This window comes from Elephantulus edwardii, unplaced genomic scaffold, assembly GCF_000299155.1.
Source record: "Elephantulus edwardii isolate Elephantulus edwardi_28Jun2011 unplaced genomic scaffold, EleEdw1.0 scaffold00151, whole genome shotgun sequence".
Classification (NCBI taxonomy): domain Eukaryota; kingdom Metazoa; phylum Chordata; class Mammalia; order Macroscelidea; family Macroscelididae; genus Elephantulus; species Elephantulus edwardii.
In genome coordinates, this window is record NW_006399901.1 from 1,058,631 (window position 1) to 1,083,344 (window position 24,714).

The window sequence follows — 24,714 nt, forward strand, 5'->3', positions numbered from 1 at the left end:
AAAAAAAAAAAAGAATCAAATAACACACTGGTATTTGGAATTTGATACAACAAAAAATAGGAAGTATCTCTTTAAGAACTTTATTTCTTATGGAAAGGATACTCTTTTGATACTTTGTTGTTACTGCAAGAGTGAAGTTGGAAGTAACTTATAGCTGACCCACCAGCCAGTTGTGGAGGCTGTAAATAGTGTAGAAGGAGATGATTGCACATTTTTCTCTCTCTGAGCAGCTGGTAGATTTGAACCGCCTGTCTTTGGGTTGGCACTGCAACTCCTTATCCATGAGGCCACCAAAGCTTCCTATTGGGTTCCATAACATCTGATATAAAGGTGAAATTACCTGTTTCTTTCCCCTTTTTTCATGTGGCTGGTTATTGTTGGTGTTGTGAACTATTGAGTCAGAACCAGCCTGTAGCTGAACCTCCAAGGGGTTTCCAGAGGAAGCAAATTGCATGAAAGGAAACAGCCCATCCTCCTCCCGTGGAGTAGCTGTTGGGTTTGAACCACATGCCTTTGGGTTTGTAGTGTAGCCTCTTACCACTAGGCCACCTCTCTCTAAAATGCTGCTTTAAACAGAATGATGCGAGGACAGAGCACAGATGTTGAACTCAGATTCTGAGCTCCTTGAGTGTCTTGGGCAAGCTTCCTACGTTTCTGGGGCCTCAATTCTCTCACCTACACAAAGGCGGTGCCCAGTCTGACTTACTTGAGGATTTGGGGAGGGGTCTAGGTACACAGTGTGTCCTCTACTCAGAGAAGCACTTGGCTGGTGGCCTCGCCTTCCTTTTCCCTCACCCTGTTTATCCAGCCTGCAACACCCCCTTCTTCCCAGGAAGCCTGCCCTGAGCTCCCTTACTCAATCTTGCCTTCATCCATCCTCAGGGAGAGAACAGCTACTCAGGGACAGACTGTACACAGGAGACAGGAAGCCACAGGCCAGCTGGAGAGCTGGAGACTCTCAGACACCCCAGCCCCTGCTCCACAGCCGACACCTGCACAGAGGTGAGGGCAGAGCCTGGGAAGCAGCCCTGGGCGCCTCTGAGCTCTGCACCCATAGGGCCAGGTGAACTCAAAAAGGCATGGTCGTCCTTGCAGAGAAGACAGACCAGCAACTACAAATAACCCCTCCAATAAGGAGTTAGTCCCAGAAGTGGTGTACGCAGGGAAGAAAAAGAACAGGAGCCCTAACCTGGCCTGGAAAGCCAGGGGGCTTTTGCACGAGGAACATCAGGATGGAGGCCTGAGGGATATGTTAAAGGCTCTTGGATAAATGTAGGGATGGCGAGTGCTCCGGGTCTGGTGGTCAGATGCGGGGTGGAGGACAGACCACACAGGACCAGGAGACCTCAGGAAAAGTTGTTGGCAGTGCTGTGGAAAGACTAATTTAATTAATGGTTGACTTGCCTTCTTAAAAGAAATCCTATGGACAGAAAGGTGAGGTGGAGTGGGCAAGGAGGGAAGCAGGTGGGCTGGAGCAGTGTCCGTGAAAGAGGCAGGTTCCTTGTGTGGTCCTGATGCAGGATCACAAGCAGCATATGATGCTTGGATGTTGGGGTGAAGGAGGAGGCATTTGAGGAAGTCCTCAGGCTTGGAGTGCGTCTCATTTGTACTCAGTGGGAGAGTCAGATGCTATTTTCTGAACTAAGTGAGATTAGGTGAAAGAGGTTTGGAGCAAGAAGTTTACCAGCTAGCCCTAGATTTGCTGGAAGGGGGCATGGCCTACATACAGTCCTGATAGTCCTTGCATGTCAGGGCAGAGTTGCCCTCTCAAATAGGGTAGAGAGAGGCCAGAGTTCTGCATCCTCATAGTCACCTAGCACCCAGCTTCCCTGTTACTGACCCTAGTCCGACTAGGGCGTGAAATTCCCCCAACAAAAGCCACATGAGTGAAGGTAGAGCTGTACCAGTTTCTCCATCCTCAGTGGCAGGGGCCATGCATGGTACCTCCATATTTCCATCTTCAGATCTCTTAGTCTGCAAACTCTAGAAGGAGGACGAAATGAAGTCTGTGTGGCCCCACAGGGAACTTAGCACTGCCCAAGACAAGGCTAGTCTTTTGCTCTTGTTTTTGTTATAATTCTTCTTATGTGCTGTCGAGTCAACCTGTAACTCACAACAATCCTATGTACACCAGCTCTGAACCCTGCTCTATCCTGAGCCAACCTCACTGTCTCTGACACACCTGTCCTCATTATTTCAGTCATTGAGTCAGTCCATCTCATCCAGGGTCTTCCTCTCTTGCGCTGTCCCTACACCCTCCCAAGCATAATATCCCTCTCCAAGGACTGGTTCCTCCTTACAACATGCCCAGAGTATGTCAGACGGAGCTTCAAAATCCTTGCCTCCAAAGAGCAGTCTGATTTCACTTTCTCCAGGACTAACCTGTTTGTTCTCCCAGCAGTCCATGGTATATAGTCAATACTCTTCTCCAGCACCACAGCTCAAAGGCATCAATTCTCCTTCTATCATCCCTAGTGGCTGTTGTTAGTACTACTAATATTAGTAATAGTAACAGTATTGAGAGCTTTCCGTGGCTGCCTGGCCAGCACATACTATAATGTCCTTATGACAACCCAGCCTGGTGGGACATGCCCTCATTTTACTACTGAGACACCTGGGTCCTGAAGGACAGTGACTTATCAGCGGTCTTGAGGCCAAACACCAGGGCTTAGCTCTCTGTGTAAGTTGGTATGTCTTGGAGAAGGTATAGCCAGAAGGCTTCTTGTAGGCAAAGATGATGAAGCTTCATCTCTCATACTTCATGCATGGTGCTAGGAGAGGTTATTAGTTGGAGAGGGACATAATGGTTGGAAAAGTGGAGGAAAAGTGAAAGAGAAGATCCAGCTAGGTGGATTGACATGTTGTAATGAGCTTATCACTAGAGAAATTCGGATAGCTCTCCATGGGTGTCTTTAAGATTTTCTTTCCCCTTTAGGACTTGTTCTCCTTCCCCCAAAGCTAATCTGTTCCAAAGATCCTATACAGATTTTTTTTATTCTTTTGATCACTCAGTTCTTCCCTTGCCAGTGAGTCTTGATAGTGCTCCAGGCCAGGGGCTGTCCACACCAAGGATAGCCACAGTGAGTTGAATGGGCTGAGGATCTAGTCCAGAGCATGGAGGCCATGATGGCAGAGTTGTGGAATGGGGGTCCCCAAAGAGATCAAAGCCAGCCTGAATGTACTCAGGGAAGGCTTCCTGGAGGAGCTGACCCAGGAACTCTAGAAGGAGAGGATTTAGCCCAATGATGGGAATTGGAAGGAAGGCTGTGTGTCCGTCAGGAGGAATCAGTTACATAAGTGCTTCGTGCTCATGAGCTACTGTTGATCGTGGATGGTGGCTGCGGTGGTGAGTATGGTACAGTGAAGGGGATAGAGGAAAGAGGATGAGAGATGTAACCAGAGGTGGATCTTGGGGGGGCCTGATTGGCCACCAAGACAGACAAGTCAGACAGCAAGTCAGACAGGTTTTAGGCCAGACCTCTGGCAACTGGTGTTTATCAGAGGGAGTGGGCAGGTCTGTGATCCAGTCATCAGCTGCTGCAGTGGCCCAGGCAGATGGTGACAGTTGCCCAGTATGGTCAGCACTGTGGTTGTAACTATGCACCCATTGCCTGTTCAGTGGCCTGCCCTGGGAGGGAAGGACTGGTGGAACATTCTAGTTCACTGGTATTTAGCGTGGGACTTGCAGACAGAGGCTATCAGGAGGGGCTTGAGAAATGACGGAGTCAGAGTGTGGGGTGCAGGGTGGGGCCTGGGCCTGGGGGCAGAGTCAGAGTGTGGGGTGCAGGGTGGGGCCTGGGCCTGGGGGCAGAGTCAGAGTGTGGGGTGCAGGGTGGGGCCTGGGCCTGGGGGCGGAGTCAGAGTGTGGGGTGCAGGGTGGGGCCTGGGGCTGGGGGCAGGCTTGTCCCGGAGTCTGGAGGGACTTTGACATAAAGCCTTCCAGCAGTCCAACTTCAGGAGGGGTCATCCGCTGTGGCTGTCTCTGCTCACGGGGCTCTCCTCTACCTGCCCAGGGGCCCTGAGAATGGCACACCTGCTGGGCGGCCAGGCGTGCATGGACAGCCTGCGCAAGGACCTCACTGACCTGCAGGGCGCCATCGTGGACGTCTTCTCGCACGCAGGGCCTGTGCGCTTCCCCTCCTGGAAGTTCCCCGACCGGGTGGCCTGCGACCTGGACATGGTGGCCCTGCTGGAGCACTATGACCATGTGCCTGGCGACCCAGAGTTCACACAGCTGTCGCATGCTGTATTGCTGGAGCTGGTCATCGACAGGTGAGGGCCTCAGTCAGCCGGTGTGTACCCCCAAAAGTCCCCGCCAGAAGGGAGGATGAGATTGGCAACCTGTCAGGGTTCTCAGTGTGGTCTCCCATTTCCATTCCATTCAGTCCCCTTTCATTTCATTTCATTCGTACAGCTTCCTGTTTTGTTCTTTTATTGCTATAACACATAGCCTTTGTTATTTGCTGCTGTTGGTGCCAGCACATAGTGACCTGGTGTGACAGCATAGAACACCCCCGGAGTTTTCCGAGCTGTTAGCTTTTCAGAAGTGGGTTGCCAGGTCTTCCATGGAGCTATTAGGTGGGCTCAAACTGCCAACCTTTTGCTTAGCAGACAAGCACTTCACCATTATGCCACCAGGGCTGCTTTCATGGACCCGGGGTTACAGACTCAGAGAACTTGTAACTCCTGATTCGTGACCACAGTTATTGGCCCGCACACAGCACCTTTTACAATTTTATTTCCTTTTTTAATTAACATAATGAGCACTTGTGAACACACCACCCACTGAGCCCAGGAGCCAACACTTGGGCAGTGACTTCTCTCTCCCTGTGCACTCAGCCTGCCCCTCCCCAGCTTCTCCAGGCGTCTGCTGCCCTCAGCCTGTACTTACTACCTCACTTTTGCATTGAACTGTATATTAAGCAGCTTGCTATCTCGTGTTAGCTCTGCCGTTTTTCCTTTCTGGAAAGGGCCCCACAGCAGATGTGGTCTCCTGAGACCTGCCTCTTTCCTCCCAGCATCATGTAGATACGTTCGCCTATAGCACTGGAGATTGATCTGCACAGCTGTACACGCTCCTCACCTCACAGAGGGGCCTCAGCTTGTTTGTTCAGCCTAGTGTTGAGGGGCATGTGGTCCCTGATGGGCAGATGAGGAAATGAACCTGTAGAGTCCTGGAAACACTCAGGAGGCTGTTGCAGTCCAGCCCAGAGAACCAACTTTCATTGCAGAAGCTTGACTGTAACCCAGCAGCATGTCCAAGTGATAACTGGAAATCTGAGCTTGCTTCCTCATCTGTAGGATGGGGGACAGTTATGCCCAGGATAACCAGGCACCACAGAGTGTAGAACAAGTGACACCACTTCTCTGACCCTCTGCATCCTCATCTGTGAAATGGGATAATAAGAATCCTGCCTCAGCAGCAATGGGGGGGGGAACTGTGGAGGCCTTGGAAGCTAGCTGACACACAGCTGGCATTGGGCACATGATGGGTGTCATCCGTGACTCCATGATTTGATGAATGGAAAGAACTTGGCCTGGGATGGTTGAGTCAAGTGCTCCAAGACTGGCCTTTTTGCCACGTGCTGTCTGGAGGAGTCCCTTCCCCTCTCTTGGACACAGAATAGCCTTGTTTACAGAATGTGGAGTAAACTCATGCTTTCTGAGACAGGCCTGAGGTATCCCTGCCCCTCCAGCTCCTGCTGGTTTTGAGCAGAGACCATGTTCCCTTGTCCTCAGCCCTCACCCCAGCCCACAGTGGGTGGCAGGAGGCCCTGGCCCTGTCGTCTCAGCAGCCGCACAGCCGCAGGGCTCAGGGCTCAGCTTCTTCTACCATTCCCGCTGCCTCCTGGGTGTTTTGAGCCAATACCACAATTGCTTCTCAGCGTTTCCATCCCAGGCTCATTTTCCTGGCATCTTCTGGCCACATTGTTCCCTCTGTGTGTTACACCACCAGACATGGGATTATTTTAGTGTGTTCTGGCCAAGCCAGCTAGGAAGAGGCCAGTAGATCCTATGCTGTTGGTTTAAGTTAACATAGTTGTCCACGTTCCCCTTCCTGGAGGCCACAGCCAACACTCCCCCACTCAGAAACTCTCCTGTTGGAGCCGGTGGTCACAGTCAAGGCAGTCCACACCTCAGGGAAACTACTTGTGTAGCAGGATGACATGCTGTCCGGCTGTGCACCATCTACCTCACTGATTATGGATCATACCATTGTGATCTATGAGGTTTGCGCTGGCTGATTTTTCTGAAGCAGATCACCAGGTCTTTCTTCCTATTCTCTTCCTAGTCAGTTTTAAGTTTAGAAGGTTCCCTGAAATCTGTTCATCATCAGGGTAACATACAAAACTCCACTGAGGGATGGGCACTGGTTGTATGTGAAGTGCATTGGCTGAAACTGAACCCAGGGCTTCCATTTATAAGGTAAGAATTCTATCCCTGAGCCAACCGGAGGAAACAGTGGGGGAGGCAGTCAGCACAGATGTGGAAGAGACAGAGATGCCGCCAGGCTTACCATTGTGAGGCCTGAAGGCGCCCTGGGTGTGAGAACATCATTTGGATCCTGTGAGATTGGGTGAGTGTGAGTGTAGAACATTCCTGCCTTCTTCATAACTTTGCACGTGCTGCGCCCACATGAGAAGTGCCCCGTAGAAGCAAGGAGACAATGAGGTTGGCTCAGGACAGAGCAGGGTTCAGATCTATTGTACATAGGGTCGCTGTGAGTCACAAGTCACTCGACGGCACATAACAACAACGTCATGAAGCTATGACATCATGCTGGGAAAGGTGGATGGATAGCAAAGGAGAGAAAGACCATCAGCCAGTGGATTGGCATGGCACAGATCCTAGAGCAGTGGGCATTTAGTGTGCCAGAGGTGGTGAGGATGGCATGGGATAGGACAGGGTTCTGATTTGTTTTCATAGGGTTGCCTTGAGTCATACCCAGCAGCACCCACCATCAACGATGTGAAGCTCACTCCTCTCATCCCATGCTCACATCGTCCCATGCTCACAGATGGTTTTAGTGGAACCTCTTCTGGGCCTGAGTGTGCTGGACTTCTGGCTGAGGCTGCCGGGAGGGGACCCAGGCCAGACTGGGATCCCTGAGGACAGAGGGGCTGCAGTGACCAGCCAGGACCCAGCCTCTGGCTCAGGGTGTAGCATTTAGAGCTCAGTTCATGCCTGGAGATTGGGTTAGGGCTGGAGAGGGAAGTAGCATAGCAGAATCTTTGGAGCCATCCACCATGAAGGTCTGTCTGTCTGTCTAAGCACATAGGTCACTCTGTCCTTTTTCCTGGAGCTTTTCCATCCTCAGAACCAGAACCTTTCTGGCTTTAATTTGGCACTTCAGCATTAGGTCTAGACATGCTTCTTTCTGTGTCTCCGTGGCCCCAGAGCAGTCCACCCTGGAGCAGAAGCCACTGGACTAGACTCGGTCCAGCACGCATGTCCTTGTCCTCTCCTGCCTGTCCTGTGCCATCAAGCCTGCCCTTCTTCTCAGGTCTCAGCACTGTCATCAGTGCAGGCTCGGGCCTCTGTGACAGATGGCAGCCACATGCCCAAGACTTTCTAAGAACTTCAAGTGAGTCAAGGTCGGGCTTAGTCTCAGCTCCCTGGTGATCCCAGTCCATCAGCCAAACAGCAGTGCAGCCACCCAGAGGACCAGAGGAGGTCCCTGAAAGGAGCCTGTGGTCAAGTCAGGAAGGGCTTCCTGGAAGAAGGAACCCCTGAGTTGATTTCTCTAAGTCTGTGATGTGTGGGGCCAGTCACTGAGAATGAGGCACGTGGCTCTGTAACTTGCTGCCGTCAGCCCCAGCTTGCCCTGGCATCTCTACCCACAGGCTCCTCCTGCTGCTTCAGAGCTGTGCCAGCTACCTAGAGAACCTTGGCTCGGAGCAATCGATGCCCCCTGTCCAGGCCACGGGGCCCTGCATGTCTGTGGGGCTCACAGTGCGGCGCTTCTGGACCAGCCTGCTGCGGGTGGGCATGCTCTACCAGCAGGTTGATCCCCAGGTAGGTGGGTCCCACCCTCATCCCCTCTGCTGCATCCTGACTGGCATCCCTCTGAGCTCACTTGAAGTCCAGGCCACCCTGGCTCAGCTTTTCTCGCTCACATTACAGGCCCCCTCTATCCTGCACTGGCTCCCTGTTACCCAGGGGTGTATAAACTCTGAAACATCACAAATAAGGCCTACACAGCACAGGGGTTAAGAATGCAGACCTTGGGAGTATGCCTGGACCACCTGCCTCAGGGACTTTGGACCTGTCTGTTAATCTGTCGTGGGGCATCACTACTTCTGAGGGCATGTAGATGACATGGCTAATGAGAACCCACCCACTGTGGGTCATGGCTTATCATCCTCTGACCACACAGCGAGGGAGGACCTGTCTACCTTTAATTTTGCTGTGGTGTTTTTGTTCGTTTGTTTTGTTTTGAAATAAAGTTTGTATAAAGTGAAGGAGGACCTATCTACTTTTAGTTGTTTGTTTTTTGTTAGTTGTTTTTTTAATAAATGTTGTATAAAAGAAGCTCTGGTGGCCTAGTGGTAAGAGGCTGCGCTGCAGTCCTAAAGGCACATAGTTCAGATCCACCAGCTGCTCTGTGGGAGAAGGATGGGCATTCTCCTCCTGTGCGTTTTACTGCCTCTGAAAACCCACCGGAGGTCAGCTTTGAGTCAGTCCTGACTTGATGGCACGCAACAACAACCACCACCACCATTTTTATTATGTTTAAAAACATGGTCTCTACAGGAGGTGGGGGAAATGGAGTCATTATCAAAGAAAAGAATTTTCTAGGTTGTCAAATAATAGGGATTGTAGTAGAACAAAAGGGAGCTGTGGTTGGCCTAGTGGTAAGAAGCTACACTGCAATCCCAAAAACGTGTGGTTCAAATCGACCCACCAACAATTTTGCTGAAGAAGGATGAGCAGTCTCCTCCTGTGTGATTTACTCCCTCTGAAAACCCACTGGAGGGTCAGCTATGGGTCGGTTCCGACTCAATGGCACATAGCAAGAAGTAGAACAAAAGAATGAATGATGAGAAAGAATCAAAAAGTAAACCAAATCTCAGAAAAGTGTCTGCAGGTCTTCTTTACATGGAGATAGTGAGTGTGGCAGCGTGTTAAGTCCTGAGTTAGTATCCACAGACTCACTGTTGTTACCCTCACATCCACGTTATACGAAGGGTATTCACAGGAAATACTCTTAAAACTTGGTCCATAAAGTAACTCAGAGATATCTCGAAAGCTACCTTAAGTTTTAGAAGGAACCAAGATTGACAGCGGTGGTGACCAATGTTGTATCGTTGAGTCAGCTATGACCCTCTGGACAATGGACCTGAACCGTGCCCTGTCCTGTGCCATCCTGACCATCATCTCTGACATCCTCGAGCCCACTGTTAACAGTCACTGTTCCCATCTGTCTCATTGAGGGTCTTCCCTTTCTTTTCTGACCTTTCCAAGCATGTGTTGTCAGGAGGGGCCCTGTCCTTGGAAAAGGGCAGCATGCTTGGGAAGGTGGTGACGAGAGAGTCCGTAAACCAGCTGTCACAGTCACGGTCTCCTTCCCAGTACCAGACACACAGAACAACAGCAGATCTAGAGGGTAGCTAGGAGGCAGCTCTGGCTTTAGTAAATGAAGAAGTAAGTTGGAGAAGGTCCACTCATTGACATCGGTGTCAGAGACTGTTAGTGGATCTGAGTATCAGGCCAACCTGGTCACCTCCTGGGCCTGTTCTACCTGCCTTCCATTTCTTTCCCCCAAACAGAAAAGGGAAAACCAGGGGGAGACTCCCACCTCCAAACCCACAGCCAAGGGTGAACCAGCCAGGAGTCCAGAATTGATAACTGCCAAGTTCGTCACGCAGCCTTCCCCACAGCCAGGCATAACTCAGACCTGCCAAGAGCCGGACTCTGTTAGAGTCTCCCTGCAACGCCTAGCCAGACCCACCAAGAATACCAGGAGTGTCCACTCGCAGACGATCGAGACAGCCCTGGTGCCCTGTGACGCGTGCACCAGCATCCAGGGCAGCCTGCGCGAAGTGGGCAAGGGGGTCATCAGCCTCTGTCATGGCCAGAACCTGCCCTCATCCTTAGGCCAGTTCCAGCAGCTGGTACAGGACAGCATGGGGCTCAGGCCGCTGCCAGCAGCCACTGTGGGCCGCTGGGTGGCAGAGCAGAGCAAAGACCTGGTGCGCCTCAGCAAGCACATGGGGAGCCTCACTCAGCTTGTGGGGACCCTCAGGGCCCAGCTGGAGGAGGCTGAGGCACGGAAGGATGGGCTGAGCAAGCAGGTGGGCGAGCTGGAGCAGGCGCTGAGGCAGGAGCAGGAGGCGCTGCGGCGGCAGGCGGAGGAGGGCGAGCAGCGCCTGGCGGCGTGGGACAGCGACAGGCAGCAGCTGCTGGCAGGTCTGTGTCCAGAGGCTCTGCCACAGGCTCAGATGCGGCTGTCCCTAGGCCGACACTGAGGGGGGCTTCGAGTGCACATAGTTATGTATGGGGTGGGACGGGGGGCTCGGAATCCCGGACTGGAGAGTGAGGAAGAGCACCATAAAGCAGGCACCTCAAAGGGTGCAGTCATCACCCCCTCCTCAGTGTGGGCAATGAGAGCCGAGTCCTGTTGGGGAACACTGGGAGACCCCAGAACAGGAGCCCAGAGTTATCCTGCCATCGTGTGAGGATATTGGGGTACTGCTCCACACTCTCCTGCCAGTCTGAGGGTTACTCCCGGGGGTGATGTTCTGTAATTCCCAGCCAAGTAGAACAGCTTCCCCTGCAGGCTGACAGAAGCCTGACGGCAGTGACACACATCATGGTACAGAGGTTGATGGATGTCCACACTGGTGGATGGCTTGAGGGACCCAGGCAGGTAACTGTCCTCTCAGAACCTCAGTGCTGTTCTCCTGTCCTCTGGCCTGGGCAGGCCACCAGCCAGGAATGAGCGGGGTGGATAGGGGCCTGGCTCCACTGACATTATCCCAGAGTCCTCTTGAAACTCTGTGTGGCAGCTCCACAGGGCAACGGCTGCCTGTCCTCGGTGGGTGCGTGGGTCTAAAGGCAGCCAGCCAGCCAGGCCCAGTGCAGCCTCTGAAGGACCCCTCTCTCGGCTGCCTTAGAAACAAGTGATCTAAAGTCAAAGATGACCATCCTAGAGGGAGAGCTGAAGCAACATCAAGAGTCCACACAGGCTGCAGGTAAGCAGCCACCGGTGGGCAAGACTGGCCACACTGTCGGGTGAGAGCCCAGCTTGACGTGCCACCTCCCAGCTCTAAGCCTCCCTGGGAGGGTTGAGAGCCCTGCTTTGTCCTGGATCAGAGGCAGTGCTGGGACTCAACCCCTGCCTACCCTCCCAGAGGCAAAGGCACAGCAACTGCAGGTGGAGACAGAGCTCCGGGCAGCCGCTGAGAAGCAGGTACAGCAGCTGGAGGGGCAGGTGCAACTGCTGGCCGGGCGGCTGGACGGGGCCAGCCAGCAGATCCGCTGGGCCAGCACTGAGCTGGACAAGGAGAAGGCCCGTGTTGACAGCATGGTTCGCCACCAGGAGGTGAGGCTCCTGAGCGCTACCTATGGGGGGGGCTACAAGGAGAGAGGCTCTCCGGGCAGGAAGAAGGCCCATGAGGAGGGACACCTGCTCCCCAACACACAGCCAGACTTTGCATTGACTTCTTTATGGAGGTCCTGTTCTGAGCTAAATGTGGAGGGACAGAGGAGGTGTGTCACAGCTCTCCTGCCCGCTGGTTGGAGGGGCCAGTGAAAGTGCTGTGGAGACCCAGCCTTGTCTTCTTAGTGAAATCTAGAACTGGGAGGAGGTGGGCTTAGACTTGGACACCAAAGGCTAAGTGGCTGGCCTGTCAGCCAGAGAAAGGATGGGAGGACAAAGCATGAGCTAGGGCCTGGGAACTACTAGGGACCCTGACAGATGAGGCTCAAGAGAGGTCCCATAGCTAGCTGCCCTGCTCCCACACATCCTCCCCAGCCCTTCACCCTGTTCAGTCCCTGCAGGCCAAACAGAGGTCCCTGCTACAGCAGCTTGACAGTCTGGACCAGGAGCGTGAGGAGCTGCGGGGCAGCCTAGATGAGGCAGAGACGCAGCGCGCGCACGCGGAGGGACAGCTGCAAAGCCTTCAGAGCGAGAAGGAGCAGGGGCAGTGCCAGCTCCGGGCCCAGCAGGTGAGGGCATGTGCAGAGCCTCCCAGCAACCAGCTGAGTGCTGGTGGGTGAGTGTGCTTGTGTGGAGTGTGTGTAGGTGTCCCTGGGGAGCCAGGCCTGAGCCCCCCCACTGCCCCAGGAGCTGCTGCAGAGCCTGCAGCGGGAGAAGCAAGACCTGGAGCAGGCGACGACTGACCTCAGGCTGACCATCTCGGAGCTACAGCGGGAGCTCCTGGACCTGAAGGAAAGAGAGCGGCTGCTGGTGGCCTTCCCCGATCTGCATGGTCCCCTCGAGCCCCAGATCCAAAGTAGGCACCTGGGGCAAGTGTCGGGCGCCCCTGGGCAGAATGGGACAATAATGGCCATAGAGCAGGATGGTCATCAGTGCAGCCCCCTGGGAAAGAGGGACCTGACCCTGGGACCCCATGAGGAGGGCTTTCCCCCTCCATCCTCTGTGGAAATGGGGAGGAAGCAGTCAGTACGGCTGAGCCAGCTGCCCATGGCCACACAGCCAAGTTCACACACAGGTCTGCATACAGCCAAGTTCACACACAGGTCTGCCTCCAAGGCCCTTGCTCCACGCCATGCCAGCACCAGTCCTCACTCATCCTACTCAAGTCCCTCTTTTCATCCTCTCTTCAAACTACACACAGGCCCAGCAGTCTGGTGTCCTTAAGTCTGTGACACAGAGGCATGCTAGACACCTATCTCAGCACAGCACTGGGTGCCTGATGTCCTGGGTTCCTGTCCCAAGTCCCCCGCCCTCCAACTGTCAGCTTCCTTGTGGCAAAGTGAGAGTGAATCCATTCACACAGCTGCCAAAAAGTCCACCACAGTTTAGTGGCTGCGGTGTGTGGAAAGGCTGACTGCAGATGACCTGTGTGCCAGGCCCTCTGTCACCCTCAGAAGTACTCTGTGAGGGGCAATAGCTCCTTTTTCAGACCAGGAAGCAGAGAACTGAGCAGGCAGCAGCCTGCGATACCACGAGCTTGAAGTACTCATCACCCCCATAGTAGGGAAAGCTCCAGGCTGAATCCTGTGACTCCACTCCCAGAGCTGACTGTGCAATCTTGGACAGTTCTCCCTCCCTGGTCCTCCAGATGCAAAGTATGGGGAGAGACCCGTTCCCCACACGGCAAAGACACTTGTGGATTTACTAAGTGTCCCCGGAACTCCAGGTCCCACTCAGTTCTCATCCTTTAGCGCCATGGTCATCTTACTAGTGAGGGGTTCCCATCTGGGATGAGAGGTAGGCCTGGTGGGATGGGGCCCCAGATGGCATATCCCCTACAGGCACTGGCAACGTCACAGATGATATGGAGATGCAGGTTGAGGCCAACAACGTCCGCATCCGCGTCCTGCAGGAGGAGAATGGGCGGCTCCAGGCCATGCTGTCCAAAATCCGGTCGGTGGCCCAACAGGGAGGCCTCAAGGTGGGCCGCCCAGCCCCCCACCTAAAAGGGCAGGCCTGGGGGACCCAGAGGCTCCTACCCAGCAGAGGTCACCCACCCAGTGGGAATCTGTCTGCAGTCCAGCCCATCACCATGGCCCGTTACATGGGCCTTCAGGGAGGCTCTTGGAGCTCCCACATGCTGGAAAGGTGTGAGAAGAAACACATCCTCTTTCTCCTGGTTCTGCGTCCTCTCCATAGCCTTATATATCTTTATTACAAGTTCATTCTGGAGCCATGTCAGAAATGAACTTTCCTGCACTTATCCTGTGGCTGAGGGCAGGTTGGAAGTTCCCCAATGGAAGTGACTGTGGGTCTGGGCACACACTACGATCTCTGTAAAGTGGGAGGGGACTTTCAAGCTTCTCTGAACTTGGCTTTCTGTGCAGATGATGCCCCAGGACCAGCTCTGGTCCCCCCTCATCAAAGGAAACTCAGGAACAGCACAGCCAGCCAAGACTCGGAGACCTTCCCCACGGTGAGTGGGGCTTCCATCCGTGCGAGGTGGCAGACCTGGTGGGTGGTCCAGGCTTACTCCTGTGGTCTGCTCTTTCCTGTAGGGGCCTGGGCAGGCGGCCCTCGCCTGCCACCAGGACCAGCAGTGCAGGCAGAACACTTGCAGGCCAGCCCCTAGCATCGCCTCTTCAGCCGCCTGGCAGCCAGCTCAGCAAGACCTCCCAAGGGGAGCCCGTGTCCCAGTCAGCCATCTGCTCCCAGAACCCCATGCGCGCTTTGGCCAGCCTGAGGCGGCGGCTCTCACCATGCCGAGGCCCGGCCAGCTCTGCACATCAGCCCCAGGAGCGGCCCAAGTAGCCATTGCGGCAACAAGGCTCATGGGGGCCGGTGGGCAGCAGCCCGCCCAGTGTAATAAAGCCCAGCCATCTGCCCACCGTGATCTTGGCCTCACAGCACTGGCTGACTGGGCAAAGGGTCCTGCCTGCCCCTCCTGAGGAAGGCCACTGAGGACCAGCGACACAGGTCACTGGCCACTGTGGACACACAGCAAACAGCAGCTGCCTGCTTCCCTCCTGGTGAGGTGATGGGAGCGGAGTGCACATAGGACAGCTGGGTAAAGATGAAGGTCTTTCCCCACCAAGACACTGACAGGAGGTTCACGTTAACTAAACATTTCACTCCCGGCTGAAATTCTCCCCTGGCAAGGAGGGCACTTGGTACTGTGCCTCCGTTTACAGGTTAAGAAGGGGGTGTGGAGCTGAGCTGGCAGTCTGGGTCTGCTTCACTGGGGCTCACCCCTCTGGTGAGGCTCCCGAGGAAGGCTGAGCCCCTCCCAGGTGAGTGTCAGCATCAGAGTGGCTCCCTGTACCCCAATTCAGGAGAACTGTTCAAAGATCATCTCCTCTCAGGCCTCCACCCACTTGGCATTTGCCAATTAACTGACGCTTCAACAGCTCCAGCCCTCCGGCTGGCATCTCGGAAAGATAAAGTCAGGGGGGCTCCCAGGGTAAATGCCAATATCAAGTCCAAGGCTGAGTCCCCTTCTAAGCGCCTGCCGGTTGTTGGCAGAAACTGGACAGGACTTGAAGTCCTACATCCTTTTTGGTCTGCCTCCTCAGCACCTAGAGGCCACCCACATTCCTTGCCATGTCGCCCCCTTCACCTTCAAACCAGCAGGAGTTTCTTCCATGTTGAATCCCCTTCATGCTTCAGCCCTGACTTCCTCTGACACCAGCTGGACAAAACACATTTAAAGGACTGCGTGATTAGGCCAGGCTCACTCAGGTACTTTTCCTGATCCCATATAATGTACCCGAGCCACAGAGAAAAAGCCATTCTCCACACAGGGTGGGAGCACAATAGAGGTGGGAAGTCTATCAGAATGCTGCCTCCCATAAGAAGTACTGCCCAAGGTGATCTTTTTGTCTTAAAAAAAAAGGCACACAAATGTTGCATTTTCTGTCAAAATATATATCTAAGTTTATTTTAATATTAAAACTTCCCCACTCAAATCTTCCCTTAGAGAAAAACCAAAATCAATTAAGAAATGCCCCTGGAAGATGCACCACTTTTATCCTGTGCCTCTTGGGATCCCGGCTGGCACGTGTAGCCCTGTCTGAGCAGCAGAGGATGCAATGTCTCTAAGGCCTCTAGTCCCAGCCAGGCCTGAGAGTATGCCCAGCTCGGCATGCAGTGGGGCCTCCTGCTGTGGTCAGCACGCAGAATGGGCTTCTCTGGGTCTAATGCCACAGCCTTGACTGAGGTATATCCTGCAAGATGGTCAGGCCAGGGTGCCCCCCCCCCCCGGCCAGAAAACTTTTTCTGCGAGCTCATCCCCAATAAATAAACCCGAAATGCTGCAGCTCAGGCCTCCAGGGATGCCTGACAAGCAGGCCAGAGGACACTCCGAGTCCTCGGAGCCCTGCTATCCCTTATACTCTGGCCAGGCCTCTGCCAGGGTGCAGCAGAGCTGCCTGTAAGGACAGCGGGTGAGGAGCCCCAGGATGACAGAGAATGACCCCAGAGAGGCCCTAGGATGATAGAGAATGGCCCCAAAGAGCCTCTCTTCCTGGACTGGTGGTCCTAGCCTTACACCCTGTCTTGGCCCCACCTTCCCAGCATGGACACAGCATGACATCCTACCCCTTATCAGAGGAGATGCACTTTCTTTCATCCCACCCACAGGGGCCTCTGTCCTATCCACCCTCTGTCCTGTCCTGTCCTGTTCCAGGAGCCCAGGCCAAGGGCCAAGATGCGGGCAGGCAGGCAGCTAATCATCTGAGTAGTGGTTCCCTGCAGGGGGAGGAGAAATAACAGGAGGAGAGGGGTCAGGTGGGGCCCAGGAGGCACCAGCCGAGGGCCCCCATCCCTGCTCACCCAGCACGTTGAATTTGCACAGCGGGCAGGTCTGCTGGAGCAGCAGCCAGGGGTCCACGCAGTCTCGGTGGAACTCGTGTTTACAGGGCAGCACTCGGAGCCACTGCAGGAGGAAGGACACACAGGCCAGCGGCCGGGTTCCCATCTGAGTGCCCATCACCTGAACCGGAAATCCCCAAGGGCCTGTTGTGTCTTCTCTCCCGTCCCGGGCAGGGCAGTCAGTGCATGTAGGGTAGAGAACACAGAGTAGGTTGCTGGGGTCTCTTGGAGCGAGGCGAGTGTCTGTCACACATTAGCCAACAGCTAGCCCATCCAGGGCGCTAACCTGCTTGTGGAAGAAGTGGTCTAGACACACAGCACAGGTCTCGGCACCTGGCTCCGGGGGACCCTGTGCTGCCCTGGCCAGGCGGCAGCGGCGGGTCTTGAGGGATGCCAGCCTCTGCACCACGCGGCGTTTGAACAGGTCCACCTGTGGGGAGAGGGCAGGTCCAGTCTCACTGGCACGAAGGCTGGGGGCGGCCAGGGGTAGGCAGGGACTGCCGGGGGCTCCCACCTGGGCTCCAGGCTCATGCTGGCTGTGACGTGACGCTTGCCGCTGGGCCTGGACCACGAGGCCAGTGCACAGGAGCATGGCCACCAGCAGGATGGCATTCCACAGCTGCTGCAGAGGCTTCTAGGGAGGGGAGCAGGGTGTCAGGACCCTTGGTCACTGAGCCCTTCCCCTGGCATCTGTCCCCAGGGTGTCAGGTCCCGGCCTGCTCCCAGCTGCTCCTGTCCTCTTGGTACCTCCTACATGCAAGACCATCAGATCTACCCCCAGCTGTCTTCTCTCCACCCTACATGCTGCACTGCCCTGCCCAGGAGAACAGCTGACCCAGCTTCCCGAACAAACCCCATGTCTCCATCACATGGAAGCTTCCACCTCCCAAACCCAGGGCTGCACTTCCAGCCAATCTGCTTGCTCAGTGCCCGCCAAACTCTATCCAAGTGGGGAGAATTCACACCTCACTGTCCCCTGGCCTGTGGCTTCTCCCCCCAGATCTCTCCTGCCACCTCCTCCCTCTCTATCTTCCAACCTTCTGCTGCTCTCTAGTCTCCTGCCTCCAGTCTTCCACGTCCATTCTCACCGAGAAGACAGAGGGACCTCACATGCAAGCCCAATGAAACAACTGCAGGACACCCCACTCTGCAGCCTGTCCCTGCCCTCAGGACAGGACCTGGACACAGTCTGACCCACGGGTGGACCCTTGATGGAGATGAGGTCTTCCCACTGTCCTATGCTCTCAGCACCCCACCTTCCTACACACACTTACTTCGCTCACCACTGCCTTTGGCACCATAGCTCCAGGAGTGCTCCCTGTTCGCTTTCCTTACCAAACTGCTCCTCTTGCTCCCAGCCTGCCCACCGCCACGCAGCCCCAGGGCCTCACTGACGGAATGACCCTGAGGGCACTAAAAACCTGTCCACCCTGGAACAGAAGGGCCTCAGAATTTTGGGGTGATCTTTATTTCCTTCCCACATGAAGCTTGGCTGCTTGGGTGTAAGTTCAGGGAAGCAAGCAGGAGTAGTGGGGCACAGATACGCTTCCTCAGGGTCTTGCCATCAAGTAGGTTCCGACTCTCAGTGATCAGTGCTAAACAGACTCAAACACCGCTGGCCATACGCCACCCTCATGGTTGTGAGCCCACTGCTGCAACCACAGTGCCAGTCCAACCTCAAGAGCTTCCTCTTTTTTTTTTTTTTTGCTACCAAGCATGATGTCCTTCTCCACAGGCTGGTCCCTTTTTTTATTATTATTTTTGTGTGAGTGTACCGTCCAATCAGATCTGACTGGTACAGGAGGAGATTGTTCCTTCTTTTCCCGGCAGAGCATCTGGTGGATTCGCACCGTGCACCTCTGGGATTGTAGTTGCAGCTCCTTGCCACTAGGCCACCAGAGCTCCCCCCCTTTTTTTTTTGTGGTGTACTGTTGAGTCAGATCCGACTGGCTCAGGAGCTGCCCATCCATTTCCAGCAGAGCATCTGGTGGATTTGAACCGCATGCCTTTGAGATTACAGCGCAGCTTCTTGCCACAAGGCTGCCAGAGTTCCCAGGCTGGTCTCTCTTGCCATCATGTCCAAAGCACGAGTCTTCCCATGTGTCACTTCTAAGGTACATTCAGGTTGTTGCTTCAAGACAAGGTCTGTAGCCGTGACTAATAAAGCTCACGTATTTATTTACAAGCTCTCTGCAGCCTTAGTAGTTCTCTGTTGTCATGTTCTTCACATCCGAAGCTCTCAAGTTCAAGTACCATCTAGTAAGAAGGGCTGAGGGATGACTTCATGTTAAAAAAGGCTGCCTGGTGCTCAGGATGGGGGTGTTACCGAGTGTCTATGCGTCTGACTGCCTGAGTCCTGCACTCTTCTCCTCCTGGGCCTCGGTCCCTGTCTTCTCTCCAGCTGCAGTGATGGCACCTACTCCAGAAAGCTGTCTCCAAGTCCCTAGACAGGACTCAAGGCCTTCACTGCCCGTGCCCTGCTCAGCACTGTCCCAACAATGCTGGCACCTCTGGTTCATCTGCTCCCAGATGGGCCCATGAGCCCAGGCTGAGCTGGGCCAACAAGGGCAGGCCTCGCCAAGCAGTGTTAAGTTCTTCCTTGGGGTTCCAGAGCATAGCTGGCTACCCAGGCTCAATGCACCTTGGGGTCTCCCAGGAGAGGAGGAATGGCAAAGTTGGAGGAAATGGTTTGTTCAGACCTTTCTAGAATTCTCCAGGGTTCTAAAAACTAGAAAGATAGTTACTGGGCACGGGGGTCGGGGCTGACCATCAGACCAGATGCCAACCTCAGCTGTCCTTTAGACACGACTGCACCTGCCACTTTAGCCTATCTGGTCTGGCCCCCAGCCTGTTCCCCTTCCTCTCCAGCTTTTGTTCCAGCCTGCTCTGCCTGTCCTCACTCCCCTACACAGCTGTGCGTTGTCCTCATGGTGGACATGTGGTGGGGCACCCTTCTCATCCAGAAAGCCCTTTGGATCTTCTCAACAGTCACTACCCCCACAAAGCTGACCAGGCCGAGCTGCCCTTTACATTCAAGTCCCTTCCTCACGAGATCTGAGCCCTGCGAGGGCAGTCAGGATCTCACGGGCCTTTCACATCCATCATCCACCACTGTCACAGCCAGCCCCGTGTCCTAGGCACTCCTACACAATTTGGTCTTCGTTGATTCATTCACACAATTACAGCAAGAAAGATGTTCAAAACAGTTCGCTCGCTCACTGTCACAGTCTGTTCTGACTCACAGTGACACTCTATCGGTATCCAAGGTGGTACATCTCAACAGGAGGCTGTCTAGCCTCCTACCTGCACAGCTGACAGTGGATCTGAAATTGCTGGAGATGCTATAGTCTACGCCACCAGAGCTCCAGTACTGCCTGTCTACTCAGCACACGCTCAGTGCTTTATAGATACTCTTCCCAGACATTCCAGCAGCTGCTGGATTATCTCTGTCCACAAACAGGAAGAATGAGACCAAGAGAGGCGACAAGGTCACTCCGCCAATGTTCAGAGCCATGATTCGATCTCACATCCCCGGACAGTGAAAACAGTTTAAGAGCTCAGTTATTAACTGTGAGGTTGGTGGTTTTGAATCCATCCACAAAAAAGGCTCCTTATAAGGAAGAGTCCTGACTTAGTCAGGAAATAAGGAGACGCACTGCACTGGGAAAACCTGCAGTGTATGGACCTCTCCAAATCATGAGGAGAAGAGCAATGATGTCAGAAGGACTAAGGTGTGTCTGATTGAGACCACAGTCTTTCTGATCACTTGCTATGCATCTGAGAGTTGGACAATGAATAAGGATGACAGATGAAGAACTGACGACTTTGAGCTGTGGTGCTGGAGAAGAGCACTGAACATCCCATGGATGGCCAAGAGAACAAACAAGTATGTCTTGGAGAGGGTGGCAGCTCTTTGGAGGCAAGAATGATGAGGTTTCACCTCACATATTTTGGGCATGTTTCTAGGAGGGACTATTCCTCAGAGGGACATGATGCTTGGAAAGGTGGATGGTCAGCAAAGGAGAGGAAGACCCTTGACCAGGTAGACTGACATGGTGACTGCCACAATGGGCTCTTGAGTGTCAGGAAGGATGAGGATGGCACAAGATAGAACAGGGTTCAGATCTTTTATTCCTGGGGTTGCTCTGAGTCATACTCAACGACACCTAACAGCAACAATACGAAACTCTCAAGAATACAGTTCTACTCTGACACACAGAAGGGCACCATAAGGCACAGCTCAACAGCAAATGGTCTGGTTCTCCGTCTCAGATCAAGACATCTTTTGATACCTGCTGGAGGCTGCATGCAGAGATGGGCCACACCAGCCCCACACACATGGCAGAGGCTCAATTCACATTTGTGGCTAAAACGCCACGGGACACTCTTGATAACAAGAAATGGGAAATCCAGAGCTAGCTCCTGCCCTTGGGAGGGAAAGCCACTTACCCAAGATTACACAAGTGGGGCTGTCCTCAGAAGGCCCTGACAAAGTATGATTTAGAGGAGGGAGAGTGGGACTCAGTGTTGAGGGTACAAAGAAGGCCCTCAAAACCAAGCAGGATGAGTCAAGATTGAAGGTTCTGCTTGACAAGACACAGAGCTGGAGAAGAACTCTACCCATGTCCAAGCCTCACCAGAGGCCCCACAAGCAGGATCTCTAGGGGAGAGGAGCAGGACATGGTGGGGGGGGGGGCCGGCAACATGGGGTGAAGAGGAGCAGGCGAGAGAGGAAAAGAAAAATGGGATGAAAGGGAGCTCTGGTGGCCTACTGGCAAAAAGCTTAGCTGCAATACTGAAGGCGCCTGGTTTGAATCTACCAGATGGTCCACTGGAGAAGGAGGGGCAATCACCTCCTGTGCCAGCTGGATGCGATTTAAAGGTACACAACAAGAAAAGAAAGAAAAATGGGAGGAGTCTGTCAGATGAGGAGAGCCAAGAACGCCCACCTACAGCCCGAATTTCATTCTGTGGGCGATGGAGCATCTAAGAAGGTTCCAAACGACACTGACATAGACAGCAGGAGGGTCTACTGTTCAAAATGGCATTCCTAGACCAACGCCCTTGACATTGCCACAGACCAAGGGGAGAACATGTAAACAGATGTGTTCATCTATGCAGCAGGTGATTGGCTAGTTTCGCCATTCCAGCAGGTGTAAACTGAGCAGGTTCAGCAGCAGAAACCTGGGAATCTCAGGAGCAGAGAATGCAGCATGCAAACTTTGGGGCCAGAGATTCTTGCACCAGCCAGACCCTACAGGAGAGCGGCAGCAGCCGCAGCAGAAAACCAGAGACCTAGTGTGAAACAGAGCTGACCGGGGACTGCTGCCCCAGAGAATCAGAGCTGAGTGCCTTTGTCAAGCTTGCTGGCAGACTGAGGGTGGGCTGAGGGGAATATGCCATACTCGGCAGGGCTAAGGCAGGTCTGTAACAGTGGCCTAAAATCACAAGGCTGGCTGAAAAGTGTGTAAGAATGCTTCAGAAGTTGCCCTGACTGAGAAATTATATCCTATTACCTAACTGAATCATGACCTATTACTGTCAACCACTTCACCTTACTTAGATCCACACTTAGTCCACTTGGTACCAGCAGCCAGAAGGTCAGAAGATGTATTGCACTGGGTAGGTCTGCAGTCAGGCACCTCTCCAAAGTACTGAGGAGTAATGATGTCAGTTTGAGGACTAAGGTGTGCCTGATTCAGACCATGGTCTTTTTAGTCACTTGCTATGCATATGAGAGCTGGACAATGACTTAGGATGACAGAATTACTGATACCTTTGAATTGTTGTGTTGGAGAAGAATGCCAAATATCCCATAGACAGCCAAAAGAACAAACAGATCTGGCTTGGAGAAGGTGCAGCCAGAATGAGCCTTGGAGACAAAGACGATAAAGCTTCATCTCACATATCTGGGCATATTGAGAGAGGTTATTCCTTGGAGTGGGACATCATGCTTGGCTGGTAGTGAAAGAGAGGAAGACCCTCAACCAGATGGATTGACACAGTGAGTGCAGCAATGGGAGGGTTGGAGATTGTAAGGATGGCACAGGATAGGCCAAGACTCAAAGCTGTTGTTCAAAGGATCGCTGTGAGTTGTACTTGATGGCACCTAACAACAAATTCCATAATCCTATCTCTCTGCGAGGTCTGTGTAGCTATTGCAATGGATTTCATACCCAGTATAACAGTAGAATTGATGTTGAAATTTGTAGAAATAGGCGTGGGGGTTATGTCTGACTTGAAGAGAAATGGCTTTGTGTTGTGGATGCTGTTGATGGGTACAGTTCCCCTTTGTGGAGCTAGGAGAGGTCACACTCAATCCTTGTGGTGTTGAAGAAGAGTGCTGAATATCCCTTGTACTGCCCTATGGACCTCAAGCTTTTTATACGCAGCCAAGACACTGGACCATCTACTGAGGTAGGCGTGATCCCCACTACCACTCAGGTGTGAGCACTTCCCAGACAAGGCTACCTATGTGGCCTCCTTTCCTTCCCAGCTCTGAACAGTCCTACCACTCACCTGCTCCTGGGCATGGCTGCCTCCCAAGCAGACCAAGTCCTGCCAGCCGCCATAGCCATCTTTGGACAGGCCACAGGTGGTCCACAGGGTCAGTTTCCACTCAATGTTGGCTGATAAGGACTCTCCACTGGTGATTTCAGCAGTGGCATGGGTCCTCCTGGGAGGGAAAGCCACAGAAGGAGTTGATGGATGGGCCCTTGGGAGTCGACTTCCCATCCTATGGGGATACGCCAGAGGACCACCCCCAGCCCTTCTACTTTGCCCATCCCCTATCTAGGTCTCTCCCACCCTCCAGCTTTTCTATTTCTCACATAAACTGGCCACAGACACCATAAACCCAGGGATTAATTATCTAGCTTCCCCTCCCCTGAACCAATTCATTCTGTCCTCTCTGCAGGCCACTCCCCCTTCTGGTCCCATCACTAAGTCTGCAAACCAGGTGACAACGCGCAAGCCCTGGTCTTAGGGACCCTTGAGCTGCCTCAGGTAAGGCCTTCCAGTACCCAAACCCCAACTCACTGCAGCAGTGCCTCCAACAGCTTGGTGACGTTGGAGGAATAATGAAGGACGATTACCGGCCTGAGTAGTAGCTGGGATATGTCCAGCTGCAAGGTGACCGGGAGATCAGTGGGCGTTGCTCCTCCTTCCCCAGACCCAGCCTGTAACCACACTGTTGACTCTGAGTCTCACCTCTCGTACCACGTTGTGGTTCAGGATGAGGAGGAGAAGGGCAGAGGCTCCCAGGAAGAGGGCTCGCCGCATCTGTAGGACAGAAGGTGGACAGAGGGCCAGAGGCTGGCATGCACCTGTCATACCCCATCTCCTCACTGCAGCCAGCTCACGGGCAGACACTCATTTCCCTCTTGTACTCTGGTGCTAACACTGCAGCCCCCTTCCAACAGGAACTCACATTGTGATCATTCTGAAGTCTCATCAAGTTTCCTGACCTCTCCGTTACCATTGCCCAGCTTCTAGCTTCCACACCAGGGAACTCTGGTGGTGTGCTGCTAACTCAAAAGCCATGTCTTTATGGTGGTTCGAATCCACCAACTTCTCTGTGAAGAAAGATGGGCAATCTCCTCCCATTGGAACCCCAATGGAATGTCAACTGCGATTCAGTCCTAACTTAGGCAATGAAAAGACAGCTTTGACACTATACTGAAATGATTTTCCAGAGGGGAACCTCCTGGCTGGCCCAGGGCTTCTGGGGATCCATCTAGTATCAGGCTCCAGCAGATACCTGGGCACCCCTTCCTCCAGCTCCCCAGCCCCACACATCCCACCAGCACCTGCTGGATCAGAGCCTTGGGATAGGCCTGGGGGCCACTGCCCTGACTCTCTGGATGGAACTGAGCGGCCTGCTCCTTGCCCACGTAGGCCACTGCAATCCAGTCTTCCACGGGCAGCTCGTGTTCACCGTCCACCAAGTCCACCTGAGCGAGGGGCCAAGGGCAGAGAGAGGGGGAGGAAGGTGGGATCGCTGGGGTACGGGCGCAAAGGGAATGCAGGCCAAGGTTTGGGAATGCATTCAGGGGGACAGTATCTGGGATCTGAAGGCGGCCTGCACAGGGGGCGCTGCGTGATCGGAGCCCCTCCAGGTGGGGGTGACGCGGCGGCGCTCACCAGCAGCAGGCGGCCCCGCAGCGGGGGCGCCGGGTCCGCGTCGGGGCTGATCCGGACGCCCTCCAGGCGCAGGGCATCGGGCCGCGGCAGCCTCACGTCCA

The 24,714-nt window shown here is 53.9% G+C and overlaps 2 protein-coding genes across 2 annotated transcripts; one reads left to right on the forward strand and one right to left on the reverse strand.

Moving 5' to 3' along the window:
- The first annotated feature begins 4,024 nt into the window (after positions 1-4,024).
- On the forward strand, positions 4,025-14,413 carry CCDC157 (coiled-coil domain containing 157). Its single transcript, XM_006894881.1, has 10 exons — positions 4,025-4,272; positions 7,845-8,016; positions 9,771-10,410; positions 11,118-11,195; positions 11,355-11,545; positions 11,995-12,171; positions 12,335-12,458; positions 13,444-13,583; positions 13,990-14,078; positions 14,161-14,413. The coding sequence occupies exons 1-10, from the start codon at positions 4,025-4,027 to the stop codon at positions 14,411-14,413; spliced, it is 2,112 nt and encodes a 703-aa protein (XP_006894943.1).
- Positions 14,414-16,325: 1,912 nt separating this feature from the next.
- RNF215 (ring finger protein 215) lies at positions 16,326-24,712 on the reverse strand (the record flags this gene model as incomplete). The annotated part of the gene is made up of 9 exons (XM_006894882.1): positions 16,326-16,348; positions 16,433-16,535; positions 16,758-16,901; positions 16,986-17,105; positions 22,991-23,147; positions 23,510-23,595; positions 23,681-23,752; positions 24,280-24,423; positions 24,614-24,712. Coding segments are annotated over 9 exons (948 nt in total), but the record flags the coding sequence as incomplete, so codon positions are not given.
- Positions 24,713-24,714: the final 2 nt, after the last annotated feature.

Excerpts from the sequence above, each read along its gene's own strand:
- CCDC157 (XM_006894881.1), top strand. The coding sequence starts at position 4,025 with ATGGCACACCTGCTGGGCGGCCAGGCGTGCATGGACAGCCTGCGCAAG. Across the intron at positions 4,273-7,844 it reads CTGGAGCTGGTCATCGACAG|GCTCCTCCTGCTGCTTCAGA; the intron begins GTGAGGGCCTCA and ends CTCTACCCACAG. Across the intron at positions 11,546-11,994 it reads GCATGGTTCGCCACCAGGAG|TCCCTGCAGGCCAAACAGAG; the intron begins GTGAGGCTCCTG and ends CACCCTGTTCAG.